General features: G+C 40.2%; 1 protein-coding gene across 1 annotated transcript; it reads right to left on the reverse strand.

Moving 5' to 3' along the window:
* Positions 1 to 2,551: 2,551 nt before the first annotated feature.
* On the reverse strand, positions 2,552 to 21,163 carry taf4a (TAF4A RNA polymerase II, TATA box binding protein (TBP)-associated factor). Its single transcript, XM_046874772.1, has 15 exons — positions 19,895 to 21,163; positions 17,503 to 17,630; positions 15,059 to 15,169; positions 13,933 to 14,025; positions 13,477 to 13,599; positions 11,263 to 11,352; positions 10,742 to 11,026; positions 9,671 to 9,812; positions 9,384 to 9,486; positions 8,462 to 8,631; positions 5,938 to 6,068; positions 5,603 to 5,728; positions 5,186 to 5,242; positions 4,937 to 5,056; positions 2,552 to 3,438 (listed from the first exon to the last, which is right to left on the reverse strand). The coding sequence occupies exons 1-15, from the start codon at positions 20,598 to 20,600 to the stop codon at positions 3,271 to 3,273; spliced, it is 2,553 nt and encodes an 850-aa protein (XP_046730728.1). The 5' UTR covers positions 20,601 to 21,163; the 3' UTR covers positions 2,552 to 3,270.
* Between the last annotated feature and the right edge of the window lie 1,576 nt (positions 21,164 to 22,739).

The raw sequence follows: 22,739 nt of genomic DNA on the forward strand, positions 1-22,739 counted from the left end.
TAGAAATAAACTTGACTTGACTTGAGTGTGTGTGGCGTGTAAAAGTATAGCACGAGTACTAGAAAAGTTGAATCACTGACTTCTAGCAAAGAAATAATCTCGTAGGTGGAACCAGTAGTGTATTCTGAGAAGTCTGTGAATACATTCTCTTTTTTATACTCACAGCTAGGCGATGAGTGTCCAGCAGGTGGCAATATAAAGAGGGAGAATCCCCAGAGTAGGCCTGAAAGAGAAGAAGAAGTTAATTGTTGTTGTTCTTTTTTTTGAGAAGTTGCAATAGTACCGTCTTCTGCTAAGAAGCTGTGGTGAGATCTGTCTCTGGTAACAAACATACTGGCTGAATAAAAAGAACCCAAATCAATCACACGCTTGTTGCCTTCTTCAAGTGTGCTACAATAGTTATTCTGCATCAGCAAGTTCTCTCCCAGACAAAGATTTCAGAGCAGAAGAGGGTTTCAAGATGTGCTGTTCAAGCTATATTGTAGATGTACAAAATCTGTCTGATCAGTAGTCTGACCAGTAGTGGTCTTCATGGAAGAATGATGTCAAAAGTCAAAAGAAACAATTCTGAAGAGCCGCCATCTTGTTTTGACCCTCAATCTTTTTCCACAAAGTGAGCGTTTTTCACGGAAAACTCCAAATACAAGCTGAAACTGTACTATTTATCCATTCTCAACTTTAACTTTAAACTAAAAGTTGTGCTGTTTATCACAAAACAATGAGGTGTGTATCCCTCTGTTTGAATTTCTTTCTCATCTCAATGGTTTTACTTTCCGTATAATTCCCTTGCAATTATATTTTTCACCTTCATTTCAGACAGCGATCATTTATGTTTTTGTCTATTTTTACAAATGATTACAAAGCATTTTAAGAAAAATATTAAACCTTGAAGTGGATGATCAGCAGACCACACTGGGTTCCACACCTCAACATTAAAAAAACAGGAGTAGGTCCTAGAGCGGTTACTTGTGTGGTTACACCTCAAGGTTCGATGTTGGTTGAATGTTGAGAAATACTTTTCAGCTCACCCCAGTTGTAAAGAATGATTGAATTACTATATCCTTTCTCAGAACGCAAACCAATCTGGCAATTTACCTTTACTCATCCATTTTAACCCACAGCACTGTCCCTCACTTACTGTTTTTTTTGTTTTTCACACTATTCTCTGTCCTGATATGTGACAATCCCAGATCAGCTGAAATACTCAAACCATAATCATCTGGTGCCAAATGCAATGTCACGGTTCAAAGCCACAGAGACCATTTTCCCCACACCCATTTTGAGTTTTGAAGTGTACATTCGCAGAAGCTCTTGAATTGATATGTATGCAGTTAGGGATAAATGTGCACTGGGTTATTAGCATTGCACGTTCACATGTATGTGTTTACAAGAACTGCAGGCACCACCGTTATACTTTACCTGATCTCAACACAGTTTACTGTAATCGAGCTGCTGTTATTTCAGATCCCCTTCATCCTGCAGCTTCATGCATCCCTCACGCCCAGCTTTGCATTTATCTCTATTTAAACAATTCTCTTGTGCCATCTGGTGGTCAATAGATGCATTTCCCAAGAAATCCTGCCATTATCACGGCTCCTAGTATTATATCTTACTTTATGAGCATCTAAAAACATCTCAAGTGATTTTACTCAGAACAGCTGTTCGACTTACAGCGTCTTTACACTGAAACCATCTGGTGACCATGAATATGTATAAGTATACACCCCTGGGTTATGAATATTCATCAGCTGACTTACAAATATGGAAAAAGAATGCCAGCAAATAAATACAAATGAATATTAGATTGTTCATCATACAAAAATAGCTTTCAGAGTTCAAATATTTTTTTATTTAAATGATCCAGCTATTATTAGACTTAACATTCGGATGTGTTTGATAATAATGTGGGTATTCACTAAAGCCAGTAATTTCTTGGAGCACTTTTTGCTCTGGGATTGTCCACTCACAGAAAACATTTGTTATTAAAATGACTTGTGATTATTGAAAATTATTATATAAATTATATAACCTATTAATAAGTTGTTGTAGTACTAGCAGAAGTTGTTGTGGTATTATTAGTAGTATGGTATTGCATGTTTTGTGATCCCCTGAATCCATTTGGAGAACAATTTGGCTAATTAATATCAGAAATTGTATACTTTTTATATTAACAAATAAAAAACAAAATGACCTGCTTTTCTTCAAACCGTGAGCAGCAATCGGTCTACTTATCAATCAGTTGTTTGAGGTAGTAATGACCTTCAATCGATACTGTCCCGAGAGACTCGTCTACATCGTTACAAGATAAAGAGCTGCAAGAGTATGAAGTATAGCAAATAATCCGTATTATAATACGGATATCACAAATAATATGAAGCTGGGACACGGCCAGTCACAAACGAAAAAAGCTGCAACTAAAGTGGCAAATTAATGGGCTTCATAAAAATGACAAAAACAGGTGTTTTATAGAAACATTTGTGATTTTTATTTCGTAAAACCTCTTTTATAAAAACACAAATACAAAATGAACGGGCAGTTTCATTGTGTATTCTTTCTTTTTTTTTTCTTTTTCTTTTTTTTTTAAACATCGGCAAATTTGCGCATTACAAAGCCACCCTCTAAGAAAAAAAAACATTGGATATATAACTGCAAATTTCTTTAGACACATTTTCATTAGATTAAAATCAAGAGCACAGGGAAGCTAAAACCAACATGAAACAGAGTGGGCCGGGAAACAAAGGGGTGAAACAGGAGTGTGTGAGAGAGAGAGAGAGAGAGAGAGAGAGAGAGAGAGAGAGAGAGAGTGGGCGTTTGAATGACTAAGTTAGAATAGAGTGTAGAGGAAACGAGTGAAACAAAGACAAAGATGGCATGAGAAAGAAGAACGAAGATAAGATGACACACAGGAAAGGAGAGAAAAGACGATGGCCGGACGCGAGACGGAGCAGTAGAGACAGGTTGCTATTTGAGCGGCGCTGCATACGCGTTCCGCTGCTCGAGCTGTGCACAGTAGAGGATTCGTTAATAAAGCAGCATCCGGTGGAGCTGCAACCATCAGAGACGCTGCTGTCTGAACGCAGCCTGTCGACTCGACAGAGCCGCTGCTGTCTGAACTCAGCAGCTCTGTAAATCAGACTGCTCTCGAGTGCTCATTACTCCGCCTTCTATTCGAGCACTGCTCTGAAATGCAGCTGCGACCTGAGCGCCGCACAGTAATTGTGCTGCTCCGTAATCAGCGGTTCGTGTGAGCGCTGCTCTCTAATCGAGCTGCTATTTGAGCAGGGCCCGGTAGAGCAGCTGCGAGCGACTGCTTTCTCTCTCGTTCTCTAAGCAGAAAAGCAGATCCCTGAGGTTCACACGCGTGATGCGGTGGCGGGTGAATTGCCGCGATGCGCCGCCACTTAAACCTGCAGACGAGCTCGATGAAGACCCGGAACCCTGAGAGAACAACACACACACACACACACACACACACACACACACACACACACACACACACACACACATTGAGAAATGTAATTGATTTTCCATGTTTAAAGAGAAACCAATGCATTCTGGCTCGTCAGTACACGTCAGACTTAAATTGCTCAGAAGGGATTATGGGACGAATGCCCAGTGTGCGCTCTAAACATAATAGAAATAAATAGAATGAAATAAATAGCACGTGGAAAAGAGAGACAGTGATAGGCCACTCCCGTCAGTAAAAAAAAAAAAAGATTAATAGATATGTCAACTAAATAGTCTGACAATTATTCGCTCCACTCAACGCAGAACAGGGACAAAAGCTTGGCAGCAGAGTGTATGGATTTAGTACGAGAGAAAAAAACAGAGAAGCGAAACGTGATTTTATTCTGCTACAGTGATAAATAAACACCTTTATAAAGTGCCCCAGAAAAAAAGCTATGTATTCTGTGTATGTAAAAATACCACGACCTTAACAGCAAAAACAATTAACTAAAATTAAAATAAAAATTGGACTGGGAGGTTTAAAAAGGACATGCAAGGGTTAGGATCAGATGTCCACAAACTTTTGCCATTTGTGTATAAGGTGTTTTATTTGCTTACTAGGCAGATTCCAACGTAATGCTTGTCAATCCAATGGTTTGGCAGCGGATTTATTATTCCATTCACATGGCTTTGATTTATACAACAAATGTAGCCAATAACATTATCAGGCCATGGATCATTTGGTAACAGAGTAAGAATAAAAACTCTTACAATTTAATTAATTTAGATTTTTTTTTTTACTTTAACGGTCTGGTTTAATTTTCTTTTTTAAAAACGACCACCTCCACTTGTGGCAATTTCCCACACTTGTTTATTTTTCTTATTTTTATTATAAGAATCAATAAATTAAACTCCTACACATTTCCCCCATTCGACAGATGATCTTATCAATATTATACAATCAAGAAGTTGAAGGTTAAGGGTCTTGTTCAAAAGGCGCAGCAGTGGCAGCTTAATGGTGGTGGGATTTGAACCTGTAACCTTAACGAGGCAGAGTCTAATCCCTTAACTTGTTTCATTGTGCTACGTTTTTCACTCAAAGTGACTTAAAACCTATGTGAGATACAACTGAGACAAAATTCAATTGAGAAATTAAAGTCTTACAGAAAGACAATGGGGTCTGCTTGGTGTTGCTGAAATTTAAACTCATGTCTCCCCTCACAGATTACTTTCCAATCAATAGTCCAAAAGTGTAGTGCTCCATGGGAACAAAGTGACTAATCCTCATAGGATTCACACTGTAGTGGAAGATAAACTACAATATACAGTGTCTAAAGTCTCATTAATGCCTTATAGAGTTTCCTCAAGATTTCCATTTTTAAAGCTTTCAAAACATCGTCTCAGCACTCCTAATGAAGATGGAATAAAAGGCTTGTTGAAAGGCTTTCAAGTCAAAAACTTAGAGCTCATATAAACTGCTATTTTGTACCTCTGCATCAGTGCCGAGAGCAGGTGAGTCAAGTTTCCGCTTTTTTCTCGGCCCGATAGCAGCCAGCGCTGTCAAGTTTGCATCTCTCTGTCTTATCTGCGCGAGCTCCTGTTGCTGCATCTGTTACACACACACACACACACACACACACACACACACACACAACAATATATACAAGGAAATCGGCTAAATATCGATCTCCACGCTCATTCATTTAAACAAGTGCAGAAACGGAGAACACCGACGCACCTCTTTGGCCTTTTGTTTCAACCGCAACTGCTCCGGATCCTCCTGCCGAGACCGAGACTGCAAAACATCGTCGCAGAAGAATTAGCAAGAGTGAAATCACACACACGTTGAGAGATCAATCACAAACCATGTCAACCGCAACTTCCTCTGCTATGGAAAAAAAAAACAAAAACAAGTATTCACCAGTAGATGGGGCTGCAGCCCAATTATTCATTACACAACTGCACGAATGGCCGAATGAAATACACTGTATTTTCAAAATCTGCTCAAATTACAGATAAAACTGCACGATGAAGGAATAGCGAATAAACTGGCATGCCAGGAGTGTGTATATGTATACACTGCTTGTGTGTTCATGAAGTGTGCGTTGTAAAAGTAGCACATCTGCTCTGGTATAAAACTGTTTGTGCGTTTTACCTTGGCCGCCTTCATTAGAATTTCCCTCTCCTGCTCTTCCTTTCTCTGCTTTTCCAGCTGGTCCAGCTGTTCGAAATACTTCAGCTGTGCGCGAACATCAGTCACCTGCTCGAACCGTGCGTCCTCCTGCGCAACACACAGTCAGGCACGTACACACATTAATGCAGAGGACTGGAAACAAATACAGCTGCATATTCATGTATACATTATTAGCAGGAACTAAGAGTTTATTGACAACCGTAACAGCAGAACTACAGCTGTTCTACACGGCGTTCTCGGGTCTTATATACACGTTTTGCAAAATACACTTGGACACCGGTTGCAGGAATACACACCTTATAGTTCATGTTCTTTTGCTGTGCAATGACGGTGACTTTCTCTAAAAGGTTTTGCAGTCTCTGCTGAGTGGCGTGAGACACCAGGTTCACCACTTCGGGGCCCATTTCAGTCACTCCAAACCGTTTACCTGCACATGAGGTAATGCAGTTTAGCATCTACCAGAAGTGCAAATAGTAGCAATTGTACAAGTTAAGAATGGCAGTAAATATGTAATTATATGTACAGGATGTAATAAATGAATATAAAGACTCAGAGTAAAAATGTAACTTGTCAGCAAATACATTTAAAATAAATATAAACATATACATATGAACATACACTGCCCATCCAATAAAAAAATTTCCAGCACATCCCAAAAATCGTCAATGGGGTAAAGGTCTGGACTCTGTGGTGGCCAATCCATAAAAATGATGAAAATCCATTGATGGAATAACCTGCTCATTCAGTATATTCAGGCAGTCAGTCAGCTGACCTCATTCTTTGGGCACATAACGTTGCTGAACCTCGACCTGACCAACTGCAGCGACCCCAGATCATAGCCCTGCCCCCACAGGCTTGTACAGTAGGCAGTAGGCATGATGTGTGCATTAATTCATCCACCTCTCTTCTTACCCTGATGTGCCCATCACTCTGAGACAGAGTAAATCTGGACTCATCAGACCACATGATCTTCTATTACTCCAGAGTCCAATCTTTATGCTCCCTAGCAATTTGAAGCCTTTTTCCGATTAGCTTCACTGATAAGTGGTTTTCTTAAAGCTACACAGCTGTTTAGTCCCAATCCCTTGAGTTCCCTTTGTATAGTGCGTGTGGAAATGCTTTTACTGTCACTAATAAACATAGTCGTGAGTTCTACTGTTTTTTTACAATTTGATTTCACCGAACGTTTAAGTGATCGCCGATACGATTGTTCGAGATCAGACCATGTTTCCTCGAAGATGATGTGTTTAATAACACATTGGACAGTTCTTAACCCAATTTTAGTAGTTTCAGCAAACTCCCTAGATGTTCTCTTCGCTTGATGCACGCCAATAATTTGACCTTCTGAAACAGATTAACATTTTTTCCACGACCACATGATGTGTCTTCTCACATTGTTGTTTGAGAAATGAGAAGCTACACACTGAATCAGTTCGGGTTAAATAACTTGTTGCCAGTTAAAACAATCATCCATGCGGTAATTATCCACTAGGATACTCTTACCTATTTGCTTAGCTGAAATCCAGGTTGAGAATTGAATTCTGTTATTGGACGGGCGGTGTATATGATGTTATATTAGAGCAGGATGTGTGTCAGGCACAATATGTGTACAGAATGTGGGATATACAATTGTACAATATGCTGTATAATATTTGGGGGCAGGGGTGTGTCCCTGTTTTTAAAACTTTTAAACATTTAATTATTTCCATTTCCTAGACAGGGTGCTTTTTTTTTTTAAAGTATAAAAAATTATTTTTATTTTATACAAAAAAAATCTATTTATTGCCATGTTACATGCTTGCCATTTTCGAGCATGTAACATGGCAATAAATAAAGTTAACCCAAGAGGACAAAATGCTGGACCAAGGAGATAAAAATAAAGACGAGCTGGGTATGTAAAGCCCTGATGGGAATTTGGTAGGTAGGTTCACTACTGAGTCACACCTTGGTGATGCTGAAGTTTGAACTTATGTCTACTGGCACTATTGAATTCACAGTCCTGGTGTAGAAAGTGTTAAATTTTCTCTAACAGCATGACTTTTTTCCCAGATGCCAAGTATAGATATATTGATTCACTCGTTCTAATATAGTAGGAAAGTTAAAATTACTTTATCACCCCTCTCCTTGTTAATGATTATTGTCCTAAAACACAAAGTCTCTGTTTAATTCCCTGCGTAACTCTTACACATAAAAAAAAAGAGGTGATAAGCCCCTATGGCCAGAGCTATCCCAGAAGATATTATCTCTTTGGAGATCATACACTATTTGGACAAAGTATTGGGACACCTGACTTTTCCAGCCATATGGGGTTCTTTCCCAAACTTTTACCACAAAGTTGGAGTCAAACAATTGTATAGGTTGTGTCTGGATTCCATAACATTACTTTTCCCTTAAACTAGGAGACCCAAACCTGTTTCACTAGGACCATGTGCCTTTGCACAAAACCATCTCCATGAAGAGATGTTAATGCTTTACATGGGTTGAACTGAAAGATCTTGAGTGGCCTGCTATAGAGCTCTGACCTTAACCCTACTCAACACATTTAAAATGAATGTGAAGGCTGACTGTACCCCAGGAATCCTCAACCCTACATCAGTGCCTGACCGACATTTATAGTAGACTGAGTGGGAATTCTCCACAGCCACAGAAGAGTAGAAGTTATTCTAACAGCAAATAGAAACTAACTGTGAAATGGGATGTTCAAAAAACACAAATAAATCTTAGGGTCAAGTGTACACGAACTTTCTTCTCCATAGTATCTGTAAAGAAAAACTCAAAATTCATTAGAATTGCAGGACACGGAGAAAAGTTAATACAAACCGATGTCCAGCATCCTGCGCTGCAGTGCAACTGAGAACAGAAAGGCTTCATCCTTGCAAGAGCGAGTCACGGCCCCTACTAAGTCCGAGTTGGTGGCCAGGATTCGTGCGCTCTCCTCCGATAGATTCACGCCGGCCATGGAGGCTACGTCATTGATATCGTCATCGTCCCTACAAACACATACAGGCATTTATTTATTTCACTGCAAAAAGATGTGTGATTGAAAGCAGTATTAGTAGTAGTAGTATTAGAAATAGTAATACTTGTAGTCATAGTAAAAACACTATATATATTTTTGCTATATAAGTATGTACTCCAAGTGGCATAAGTGAGCACATCTCGATGTAGGAAGTGTGCGGGAATTTTAATTATTATATATATCATTTATATAATAATGTTAAAACATTCATTTAAATGCAAATGTGTTTAAATAACACTTATTCTGATACAATGTTTGGACAGTACTAGCACTAAGGATTCTTTTATCATCAGATATTAAAATTAACCATTATTGAAATTATATTATATTTATATATGAATTAATTATATATTATATTGAAATTAATCATTAACTCTCTGAATACACAACAACATGTGATACTGATTTAATCCTTTGTGTAATCAAAAATTACTTTTTTTATAATTTTTATTTTTTATTTAAATAAATAACTAGAATCAGCATTTCACAGTTATACATATAACAACAATGTATGTACATGGTCAAGTACATTTCAAACCTGCTTGTGATTTTTATTATGTTGGTTATTGGCTCACTCACACACTCACACTCACACACAGACTCACTCACACACACACACACACACACACACACACACACACACACAGACTCACACACAGACTCACACACACAGACTCACACACAGACTCACACACACAGACTCACACACTCACACTCACTTACTTAAACGCCCCACCATCCTTCAGCTTGTTCCTCTGAGCGGCGTTTAGAGCCACAGGGCTGGGAGAGACCTTCACTCCACTCACCATCCCAGGCTTCATAGCCACTGCGTGTGACACAAACTGGAGGTTATTTCATCACATCATTTCAGTTCACATTTTATATTTCTACAGCGTCGCACCCAATAAAACATCAATTAAAAGCCACAGAGGGTGAAAGGAAGAATTTCGGACCCTGAAAATGGGGTCACTCGCTAAAGGTTGAAAAACCCTGCCATTCAGCAAACACACCTGTGTTGATCTGTTTGACCTGCACTTGAGGTTGCCCCACTACGATGCGGCTGTGTGGCTGACCCCTGAGCGTTACCATTGGAGCAGCCAGAGTCACCTGGGGGGGCTTCACGATCGCACCCTGCTGCTGAGACTGCAACACCTGCACAAAGACACAACACAGCACACAAACCAGCTCAGTCCAATCCAATACGCTGGCTACTAAGAAACAGATCAGACAAAAGTTTGGGGTCTTTTGGTAGCTAAAATTAAAAAGTAAATGTCAAATAACATCATATCAGAAATGAATCAACAAATCATAATAATGATAATGATTATAACAACAACAACAATCATAATGGCAGCCAATATTCACAAAAATGACCTACTGGTTTTATTTTCATCAATGAAACTTCAATTTAAAAAAGAATTATGAATAAAATCATATACATTGTCAAATGTATATGTTAATTTCATTGTTAATTGTAACCATGTTGTTGCATATCTATATGTTCTATATCTAAATATTTAAATGTATGTAAATTTAAATATTTAGATATAGAACATTCCCTATACAGCCTATATAACCCTATTGGTTTAAATCTTGATTTTTATTTTTTATTAAATGTTTAAGAAATCTTACTTTATAAAAAGATGCAATATTACTGTGATAGCTTGGGGAAATTTGCTGGATGTCACTGTGGCTGAATTCCAGCAAGAACCTTTCATTATTTAGGAAAGATCTTCACAATTTCACCAAATCAACCTGAGACTATTTCATTTACTTTCCAGTCTCACCCAGGCTATCGTCCTGCGAAGATGATTGGTGGACAATGAACCAGTTTAACGAATGCAGAGAGGGAAAATATTATCAACCAAAAAAAAATCTTAAGGAAAAGGTGTGAATCGTAGCCTGTTTCTGTAATGATTTAATAGCGTTATCCATCAAGCTGTCAGTTAAGTGAAGAGAATAAGGAATGAGCATTTCATTATGAATATTATTATTTGTATTTCTTGTTTTTGTTTTATCTTCACTGTTAAAATGGCTCCAGGACTTCATTTCAAAAGTGAACCAGAACTGCTCTGCATTACCATTGAGGCGGGCTGGCTGGCGGTGGCGAGAGCGGGCTGGGCGAGCGTGCGCGGGGCCGTGGCGGCTGCAGCGGATGCAACGCTTGTTGCGGTGCCCACGGAAACTGAAGGAGTTGCAGAAGGTACGGATGCAGCAGGAGTTGCAGGAGAAACGATGGCAGCATTAGCTGTCGTAGTGTTGGTCAGCACCACACTGGCTGTAGGTTTGTTTGGCTGTAGGCCTTGGCTCTGCTGGATGAAGGCCAGGGAGTCTGGGGTGAGTTTTCTCAGTGTGGGAAGACTCCTCTGCAGAAACAAACACACACACACACACACACACACACACACACACACACACACACACACACTTAATGAGGAGGAAGAAGTGCAGAGCAGATTACAGGTCTGGAATAAAAATGTATTTGAAGGGATAATGAGCTTTAATAAACGATGTAGTGAATGAAGACTACAAATACAAATTTAAAAGGTTCTGCTTTGCACTCGTAAGACTAATATACATGGGAATGGGAGTTTTAGTTCACCTTTAAAAAAGGCACGAGATAAGGCTGGGGTGAAGAGTTAAGCTCCTTGTATAACCTGCTGGTGAAGTCCTCCGCTTCAATCGTCCCTTCCTGCAAACACAAAGATTTACGATGGGACATTGTTTAACGATTGATAGACACGTTTTTATATCAGTCTCGGATCCTCCTGGGTGCGCCCCAGAGGCCATATCCTGAAGTTAAAGTGTAAATGAGTTATGCTAAGGAATGCTAAGTATAACTTTCTTTGGGGGTGATCAGTAAACTGACTGGGTGTTGTGAGGCATCAAGTGGATTAATTAGCATGCATGCAAAACACTGTATTCACTGTATTCACAGGATAAAACCCAAACAAAACAAAACTGGAGCACAAAAGCTCCTAATTAACCGTCAGATCACAGTTAAACATGAGTAAGCATAATGCTGTATAGGTTCTAATGTCTTTGGACATGCGATGTGAAGACATCTCAGACAATATGTTGATGAAGGCTCAAATCAAAACAATGGAACCTTTTTGAGATGAGGATAATGATCGTGTTGATTTCTTTTAGCTGTTAAAATAAATGCACTAAAAACTACTCCTGACACTTACAGTAACACACACACACACACACACACACACTACCCTTTTCACACTTTTACACACATTATCTAGGTGTCCAGATTACAGAGGTGTAATGAAGTACAAATTTTTCTGGTATCAGTATTTTACTTTTTACTTTCACTCATTACATTTTTACACAAATATCTGTACTTTCTACTTATTACCTTTTTAAAAAATATTTTTCCTTCTCACTGTTTTTAGCCCATCAACCTGTTTCCTGTCATTGCGCAGCTTTTTCAATCTACCACTACCAGAGACTCGAACACACCACAGACGTAGACTTGTTTACGAAGCTAATAATGAGCAGGCAGAAGGCAACAAGACGTCTGGGTTTAACGTGGATGAGACAGAGCGAGTCAGTGATGTAAACATGACTGAGAACAGAGACTTTCCTGATCATCATCATCTGTTCTCTGCTTGTGTACTATATGGTGGATGTTCATCATTAGGTAACAACATTTTTAATTAGTTTTGTATTAATGTATCAAGTAAGCCTGTCAAAATGCTAATTCATTTTAACGGCACTGGTTCTATTAACGCGCGATTAATGCAACGCGCTTTCCTGTTTGATCGTTTTTATTAAAAATATACATTTTAAAACCTTCAACGATCATTCAAGACGTCATTTCGTTACCCAGATATAAGAATTGAATAAATAAACAACGAAAATCTATTTTTAATCAGTAAACATTTGTTTTTTTATTGATGCGCCGAGTCAAAAATCAGCACCGAAATCCGCCATGATGCACACAATTAACCCTCTAGGGGTCGACAAACGCACCGGCGCGTTTTGTGGCATTTTTTCCTCATCACGCAAAAAAGTAACGTCTTTTTTTTTCGTACAGATAAGAGCAATACATCATTCGAAGGATTCACCTTTAATTGTACACATAATAACAAAACGCTGTGCGTGTGTAAAAGTCTACTTTTAATTCAACCAATTCACATCAAATACAAAAATTCTCTGATTATGTAATCCGTATAAAAGGTTGAAGAGGTACAGTTTTTCCGGTATCACCTCATCATCCGTCCGTGTGGAAACAAAGCAAAGGTTCCGTTTGGTGTCCTGATGATTTCCGTCATTTTAAACACCATAATTACTAAAAATCTTTTACAAGAATATTTTGTCTTTATGCTCTATGTTGAGTTTGATTTCACTAATAATAAACATGCATTTGTGTAAAGCATCCATAAATGTTCATGGCCATGTTGATTAGAGTATAAAAAAAATTGGAAAGTATTCATTTAAGGTACATTTAAAACATAAAAATGTGTGATTAAGTTTTTATGTGTGATTTTGAGTTAACTCACGACAATCGTGTGATTAATCGCGATTTGATATATTAATTGATTTACAGCCCTAAAATGAATATGACGTGACGTCCGGTTACCAGCGTGACACTAAAACAGGTAGAAGTAACGGCTACTTATTACTTAAGTACATGTCAGAGCCCAAACTTCTTTACTTAATCTTGTTAAAAAAAAAGTAGTCAGTACTTTAATTTTTACACGAGCATTTTAAAACATGAGTATCTGTACTTCTACTTTAGTGAAGGATGTGTGCACTTTTCCACCTCTGCCAGATCCACACACAACCATATCCACACACTCACCAGCAAGTTCTTAACCAACTCTTTGACGTTGGCAGCCGTTTGCGATGACTGCTTCGCACTGGTGGCCAGCTTGATCAGCGTAGACAGGAAGTTCTTACACTTCTTCACATTTTCCATGGTCTCCTGCATACACAGAGCAAAACAAAGTAAGTGACTGGGCTCAATCTTTATTACATCTTCATACCAAATCAGAAGTGATTACATAATTATTAAAACTGTTTCCAACAACACTTGAATATGTTTTCAGGTAGAGGATGTTACAGCAATACAGAAAAGAACTTGCATTCAGCGGTTGTGCTCGTCAAATATTCACTGCGCCCAAAGTCTAGCTGCTCGGGAAGCAAATATAAAAATGAAGAAACTTCTTCCCGAATATAAATATCAAGTGCAGGTGCTTGTCTGTGATGAAACTCCTGCCAGTGTGTTGTTTAGGGGCGTTCACGCCCAGGTTCTCACCGTTGCCAAGGTGACATTGGTCCCCGTAGTGGGAGTTACCATCCTCTGGGCGGTGCCCGGCTGCACCGCCAACACAGAGCCCACCGATGTCGGCTGAGACATTCACACACAGAGAGACATTAGGGAAAAGGACATTTCAGCATTAAACTTTTCTGGGAAAAGAAAAAAAATTACCCAAAAACAACAAAAGAATCTGAAACTGAAGCAGATTTAGCAAAAAAGTACTTGAGAAATCCTAAGGCTGAATGATTAATACTGAGTTTATATTATTAAATACATAATATTGAAAAAGCAGCTTCTTAACAATGTAGACAGACAGACAGACAGACAGCAAATTAACTACTTTCGCTTCTGCAACATATTCTGTCGCTGAGTGGTTAATGATTGGAAAGTTAGGGGGTTTCGCCAAGCTGACACTCTCGAGCCCTTGAGCAAGGCCCTAAACCCTCTGCTGCTCCAGGGGTGATGTATCATGGCTGACCCCAGCTTTGCGAAAAAAAAATAATACATTTACGGTGCTATAATTTACATATGACAAGTAAAAAAACCTTTGACCAAATTTTTCTAGACTTATTTTTATATTTTGGTTCTCTCTCCAGCATGACTATCAAAATAACAAATCAAAAAGGACGTTCCAATGATTGAACATTCAAAACAGGTGCGTCATCTGGTCCATAAAAGTAAAATGAAGCTCCACTATGAAACACGACATTCTGTATAGTCGACGTGATCACTAGAACGTACACGAGCTCTTTCTCAAAAAGTAGTTTTTGTGTGCTCAGTGTTGTATTGGTGGGGCAACACAGAAAAAAACCCAGACAGACAGAAAACAGAGATTAGTTGTCCACTAATTAAATAATCTGACTGAAGCATCTGTTCTTGTAAAACCTATTAAAGGCTGCATTCGTTCGAGACGCAATCGCTGTCGACGTCTTAAGCAACGTTAATCTCCGTTCACACTATATACAAGTTTGAACGGAGTCAAATGTGACTTGCGAGCACTCGGGCATTGTAGCACTGTAGAAAATAACAAGGAGCTCATGTGTAGTGTCTTTGGGAAGAGTTTCAGGTTGTAGGGTACTGTTTTATTATGTGGCTGTTAAATGTGTGTGTGTTTGTGTGTTACCTGCAGGGGTGGCCTCTGCAGTGTGGGAGCAGGGGTGCTGCTGGTTGTAGGTGAGCCCTGCTTGATGATGGTGGGAGTCACCGGTCTGGCCATGATGGGAGCACCAGGGGTCTGCAAAGCAAACATGATTGAGGAAAAGCAATACTTTGAGAAGCTTTTGGAACCTTATTATGCATCATTCTGTCACATTTCCTATAGCAGATTGGTAACAGAAGCGACACCATAACGAGTTTGACCATTCAGCAGACTCCAGCATGGTCATGATTTCGCCAGGAGCTGCTCTCCATCTCTTTCTCTTCGTCTAACAGGAAAGAACTATCTGTAATTTTCTAAATAAAATGTGCCAAGATACAAATAAGAGTTGCAGTACTGAAAAGAGTGGAATACTGAAAAAAAAAATCACAGTACTGAAGAGTCACAATACTGAAAAGAATTGAAGTGATGAAAAAAATCGCAAAGCTGAACAGAGACACAAAAATGAAAAGCGCAGTAGTGAAGTCACAAAAGTGAAAATAATTGCAGCACTGAAAAGAGTACTGAAGAGTCAGAGTGCTGAAGAGTCGCAGTACTGAAGAGTGTACAGAAAAGTGTAGCTACAGTGATATAAAGTGCAGTAGTGAGCACTGAAGAGTCACAATAGTGAAAAAATCTAAATAGTGAAAAGATTTTTTAAGATTGCAGTATTAAGGGGAAAATCAGTGCTGAAAAACATTGCAGTACTAATAACTCACAATACTGAAAAGTCAGAATACTCTAAAAAGCATAGTAATGAAAAACAAAATCGCAGTACTGAAAAGTCAGAAAACTGAAAAGAATTACAGAGCTGGAAAAATATCGTAAAACTGATGTCACACAACTGAAAGAAAGAAAAAAAGTCACAATAGTGAAGTACTGAAGTCACAATAGTAAAACAATTGCAGCACTGAAAAAAGTCTGAGTACTGAAAAGAGTCAGAGTACTGAAAAGAGTCAGAGTACTGAAAAGAGTCAGAGTACCGAAAAGAGTCAGAGTACCGAAAAGTTACAGTACTCAAAAGTTACAGTACTGAAAAGAGTCAGAGTGCTGAAGAGTCACAGTATTGAAAAGAGTTGGAGCGCAAAACTTTTTTTGTAATACATTACATAAGCTGGGTTTCAAAAGTACACAAAAAAGCAAATATTTTACAGAGAAAATCGCTGTGGCACATGACGAATTTGTAATCCTGCTTTAAAACATCTATAAAAAAAAAAAAAATAATGCTAAAAATGATCTTGACTCCTGTTTAAAAAAATAACATAATCTCGGAAAGTTCTACAAGTGTTAAAGCACGACAAACCAAATGTGCAGCACTGGGAGTTACAGGGGTCACACCGCTGCACTGTTGAACTGTCAGTTCTGACTGATCTGATTGGGTGTTGATTCGCATTTCAGTTTCTCTAAAATAACCAGCAATTCAAATTCATGTGTTTGTCGATACATAATTGTTCCAGCTTTCTGTAAAGAGATGTTTATTTCGCATTTTTCTGTTGAGGTTCCAGCATCGTCGCTTTTGAGTTGTTACAGCTGTGTTTTCCGTCACAGGAAACACTTTGCACTTTTTCTGTAGCATGAGAAGCAGCTTTTTTTGTTTTATTAACTTCAAGAGAGGAAGAGGGGGTTTTGAACACCTGTTTATAGCTGTTGTAAACTAAATGTAGTAACAGGAACGAGCTTCCATTCCATCAATGTATTCTGTACTCTGTACTCTTTAATGTAGTATAAAGTAAGACATCAAAGAATTATAAATACAGTACTGGAAAGAATTAAGAAAATTTCTAAAAGAAATAAATCTACTGAACTGATGAACTGGTGTTACTGGAATGTACTGAAGTTTGGGGTGTTTTATAACAGAGTAGATTTTAATTGAATAAACAAACCAGATAAAACTATTAATAACTACAAATTATCAAGTCAAGAAGCTTTTATTGTCATTTCAACCATATGTAGCTGATGCAGTACACAGTGAAATGAAACAACGTTCCTCCAGAACCCTGATGCTACATACAACAACAATCACAGAAAACAGAAAACACAGGGCTAAGGACTAGTAAATGTCCTCGCCACATAAAGTGCATGTGTGCAACCTGGTGCAAACAGTGCAAAGACCACACAAGACAGGACAACACAGGACAGTGCAGGACAAAACACAAAATAGCTCCGCTAGTAAACCTGTTATAAGCACCATTTTGGGTCCGGGGCGGCCGCTGCGAGCTACTGCCGCGCCGCCATCTTGAATCTCATTATGTCATCGTATAATGTGAGCAATTGTAAAAAGTTACAAAAGATACCATTATAAATGAACTATAATACAGGATTAAGAGACACTTATTGTTCCATACTGGATACGAGCTCAGTGGTAGAGTGAGTGTGTGTGTGTGTGTGTGTGAGAGAGAGAGAGAGTTAGATTCTGCGGTGATGTGGAATACCTGTGTGGAGGGAACCTGTCCGGGCGCAGTGCTGGCGGGAGTAGCCGCACGTGCGGCTTGCATGTGAGCCAGCACTTGCTGAGGGATCATGAGCAACTGGCCAGCTTCACTTCGCACCAACACCATACCTGAAAACACACACCCACACACACACACACACACGAAATACAGCTCATAACCCAAAGCACATCTCATTTTAATAGCTGAATCAGTTATGTCCGACTGGTCTCGCAGTAGGCTCCTTTAAAATCCAGTCTCTGCTCTGTGCCACTTTGAATAAAACAGCATGCCGAGTATATGTAAATGTAAAATGCTTGTCGGAGAACAAATGACAGCTCTGGTTTGGCTGTGAAAAAGCTTGTCTGAACACTCCACAGATGCTCATTATGTACCGAACGAGTTCAGACTTATCTCATCGTGTTTGATCAATTTATAAAGCAGTCCGTGCTGCACTAACAGGAAGAAAAGCAATGGAGGAAATTGTCGCACGCTCCATTCTGGCCATTACGGCACACACACTAGCCCCCCCACAGACACACACACACACACACACACACACACACACACACACACACACACACACACACACCGCAGTTGGGGGCCCATTCACTGTATGTTCGTGTCTCTCGTTGAACTAACGCAGCTTCGGACAGAAGCTGTTGACAAGAGAGCCCAGATGGCCCTGTGCAAAAATCTGTCCCGACCAAAACCTGACAGACGACAGATCCGCGATCGCTGCTGCTGCATCCTACATCGTACGTTCACGCAAGAGTTGTTACGGTGTCACGCTTAGTCACGGACTACGAGTACCTCACTTTTAAATTTCTTTCGAAATGCAATTCGTTTCCCCCTCCTCATAGCCGCTCTCCTTTTCATCTCGTAACGACAGCAGAAAATAGTGGCATTTTCGAGATTTTATGGAAATGTCACTCTCAAAAATGTCTTTGCCGAAAGATTTCGCCGTGTCCTGAAGGAAAAGCGTTTTCCCACCGATTTTTATAAAGACACCCCAGGAAGTCAACGCTTCGGTTTTTTCTACACTAAAAGTGTGATAAGTTCGAAAAATGCGCATGCTCCGAACAACGATCCTCTCTTTGCGTTTCATACGGACGTTAATTATCCCGTGCAAATCCATCATAATTAATCTAGGAGCAAAAAAATCAAACAAATAAATAAGCAAATAAGACACAATAAACAGTTTCTCTTACTTTTACCAGTGGATTGTGTTTTTATGTGAACGGCCCATTAATGACACCTTCATAACTAATAATATGGACTACTTAATTATCACTTTATTATCACCTTATTAAAGACACTTTACCTGTTCTAGATCATGTTTGCACTCATACAAAACTCTCAACAATAAAATATATTTTTTAATAGTATGTTTTGAACGAGAGACATAATGAATGAGAACACTGATTTCAGGAAGCATTTCTACGACTTGAACATTCATAAATACTTTCTCGATGCCAAATTTAACATCAAGTGTCACGTAGCTAGGGCACTGCAGTCAGGACGAGACGGAGTGCTTTCACATGCCACTGCTTATTGCGTCGGATCAAACGAAACGAGGCGGCGGTGTGCGTTAATGTAGCGCTCACGCCGTTGAATACTGTAGTGCAGGCTTTTAGTTACAGGTGCATTGACCTTGAGCCTTCATTGTTATATGCGCATATAACAATGATATTACAGATATTACAGATACAGATTTCACAAGGTCAAATTTCTCGTTATTTACAGGACCAATTGTGTTGGAATAATTGCTTTTGGGAATAAATTGATTAATTAGTTTCAAAGTAAGCAGTCCAACAAACTAATAACCAGCAACTCTATAATAAATGCTGATGGTGCATTTGGATTCCACCATTGTAAAAAGTCCCCAGATACTGTCTGATACAGTGCACTAATTTGGCACTTATGGCATCTCGCAGACTTTTCCGTTCACCCCCACAACGCAGATGTCCGGATCATACAGTGCCCATTATGACCACCATGCACCTTACATGATGTTTTATAGCGCACACTTTCAAAACACAGAGAAACATGACACCATTTTCCCAAGTGACTTAAACGGGGTTGGTGTTTCCTCTACTGCATGTTGCAAAAGTTTTTATCACATGATACACTGGTTTGGAAGTCCAGTCCTGGAGTTCCTCTTATGTGGCCTGTAGTGATTTTCACCCTGATTACAAACAAAAATAACGTGGGACAGTAAGTGGTCAGAAAACATGGGATTCTTCGGGAGGAATGTGGGAACCTTTGATATAACACACACACACACACACACACACACACACATTTGTATATATATAATATAATGTACAGGGTGGACTGAGTGTAAAGACCTGACACAGCAGATGTGAGTGAGATGTGGAGAAGTGTGGAGTACCTGGAGGAAGTTGGATGTTGTGGATGCTCGGCTGGCCCGGGGTACTCTGTGGGAGGCGGGGAGCGAGCACCTGTTGCGGCACGATGGTCCTCACGCACCCCGCCGCGGCTGATGCCACCGGAGCCCCGCCTCCTGTCACCGGGGCTCCGCCTCTCACCGCCGTCGTCGCATGCATCAGCCCAGCGCCTTTAGCTGCCCCGGGGGAGACCTGCGGAGATCCGGTATGGGCCGCGCTCTGGATCACGGTCTGCGGCGACTCGGCTTTGATTGACACCGCCGGGTTCGCGCTCACGCTGACAGGAGGCTGGGCGTTCGGGAGCGGCGCGTTGGCCGTGGTGGCGACGCCGGTCGCAGCTGTCAGCACGCAGCCGGCGCCACTGTTACTCCCGTTAATGGTTAAAGTCGCGGGTTGCATAGGTGGCCTGATGATGGCGGTGGTGGCGGTTCCGCCAGGCGCGCTCACGAAAGACGTCTGGATCACCGTGCCCGAGGTCGAAGGCGCGCTCGCGAGTCCTTTCACTACGCCGGGCCCGTTGTTCACCACCGGCGCGGTCACGTTAACGGGAGCTGAAGCGGCAGGCTCGCTCGCCGAGCCGCTCGACGCTGGCGTGCTTTCTGAACGCGGATCCATCGCATCGCCCCCGTCCAAAGTTTGCACTGTTGACGTCCCGAGCTTGACTTCGTGGCCAGGCAAAGTAGTTACCATAGCATCCGGAGGCACCGGATCGCGTTAACACGGTGCCCCGCTCAAGTCCGGAGCGAAGCGCCTGGTCTAATCCGTGTTTTAATTCGCATCCACAGCTAAAACAGCCGGGAAACCGTTCCCCCCTTTTTCTCCCCTCCTGTACGGGGCTACGAAGTAGGAAACAGACGTGTGAGGAGTGAGAGGAGCGCGGGTCACGGTGGAAAGCAGACTCCACCGAGCGCGCTGCTCGTTTTCACGCTTGTGGTGAATGAAATGTGTTGAACCGGGAGCGCAGGTTCACACACCGCGAGATTACCTGCTAGAAACACAAGCCTCGTAGCCAGTAGCTTCTTTGCTCACAAATGTTAACGTTAGCTAGTTGCATTCCCTACTATCCCGAAGTTAGCATCGTTCTTTACCCCTGCCCGTACTCTTCCCTCGGAGTTGACGCAATAAAAGGTTTTGCGCTCGGTCCTGGCACACGCTGCGATCGCGCCGAAAACTTTCTTGTCCACTCTTTTAATTAGAGAATCCTCCACCAGCAGGTCGAAGCCTGCCGCCATCTTCGATGTGAACCGTGAGGAGCGCTAGACGAAATGAAACTGCGCATGCGCCCGGACTAGGAGACGTCATTACGTATCGGGGAAGGCGCTTGGTGATTGGTCGGGGGGCCTGCGTGGGAGGCGGGACATGTGGAGGAGGAGGAAAAAAAACAAAAAAAAGGCAGTTGGTTGTGTGTGAGCGCGGTCGGGGAGCTCCGAGCGCTCAACTGTCATCGAGAAATAGGCCTTCGGACATGTAGAAAAACACCTCCGATCTGCGTCCTTTTCTCTTCTTCTGGGTAAGAAAGGCAGACTGAGGCTTGTCTTAGGGTATATACACAGTGATTCGGTTATCACAGAGCGAGCTGTGACTGATACAAGATGGCCTCGTGTTTTGGAGTCGCTCCCGACATCCTGATCTCTGCCACTAATCCAGTCCAACCCAGGGGACATGCAGGTCTCACCTCAGTCTCCACAGCCTGGTTTTTATTGCAGAAAAACAACAGCACAACCGACAGATGCACTTCTTAAATCATCATAACTTAGACACGTTTGTTTTATCGCGCACGTGATTGAAAGTTTTACAACACTGATTTCCGGCGGTATTGTTTTCCACATCTGGGTGCAAATATTCACCTGGTCGGGTTCAGTGGACTTGGAAAATATACCCCAGTTTTACATTTTTTGCTTAAAATCCTGTTTCTTTTATTTCTACAGAAGTTTTTTTTACAAAATCAATATTCCAGCAGCTACTATCAGTTTATTTTATTTATTTTATTAAATTTAGTAAAAAAACTTTTACCAGAACTATTTCAATGAAATGAATAGTGTTTGGGTTAAAAAATGTAAATTTTACTGACCAGAAAAATATACACTTATTATAACAATGTAGTAATAACAATAATTTTTCATAACAATTCCTCAACTCAAACACTAAAAAAAAGTAAATAAAAATAAATAAATAAAGACTACCAGCAATGTGAATCAGACCTAAAATAAAAAATACAGATTTTTTTTAGTAAAAGTCTAAAAAGTGAATATAACCACAAACGTACACAATCACATAGCTGGGAAAAAACAGGTAAAAAAATAATAAAAGAAACATCTTTGCACCTGATTTATATACGTGTTTAGAGTGAATGTAACTTAGAAAATGACTGGTTGGTGTCATCGTTTCAAAATGAGGATGTGAACCTTTGCACTTTCGCAATAGATTTCCAGCCAGCAGTAATCAATCGGTTTTGCATCAATAAGGGGTCAGTCACCAAGTTTTTTTCTGTTATCAATACTATTTGACTATTACACTACTAAGTCAACTTTGTCCTGATTAGAAAAAGACTAACGTCATTTTGACGAGGTTTATTGGGTCATAAAGTGCCCAGAGGTCCTCGTTATTAGAGATCCAGAAAATATAGTGTGTGTTAATTAATCTGACCTTATAGTTTATCATTATTTAGCTATACCTCATAACCTGTAATTGTTAGCATGGTGAAGTTTCCTTTAACGATGCTTATAATTACAATTTTTGAAAGAAATTATTATCATAAATGTTTATCTAGGTGGTTTTCATTTGCAAACCAGTAAGCAATAAAAAAAGTGAGCAAACTTTTATATCAGA

The sequence above is a fragment of the Silurus meridionalis genome, chromosome 19, assembly GCF_014805685.1.
Source record: "Silurus meridionalis isolate SWU-2019-XX chromosome 19, ASM1480568v1, whole genome shotgun sequence".
Classification (NCBI taxonomy): Eukaryota; Metazoa; Chordata; class Actinopteri; order Siluriformes; family Siluridae; genus Silurus; species Silurus meridionalis.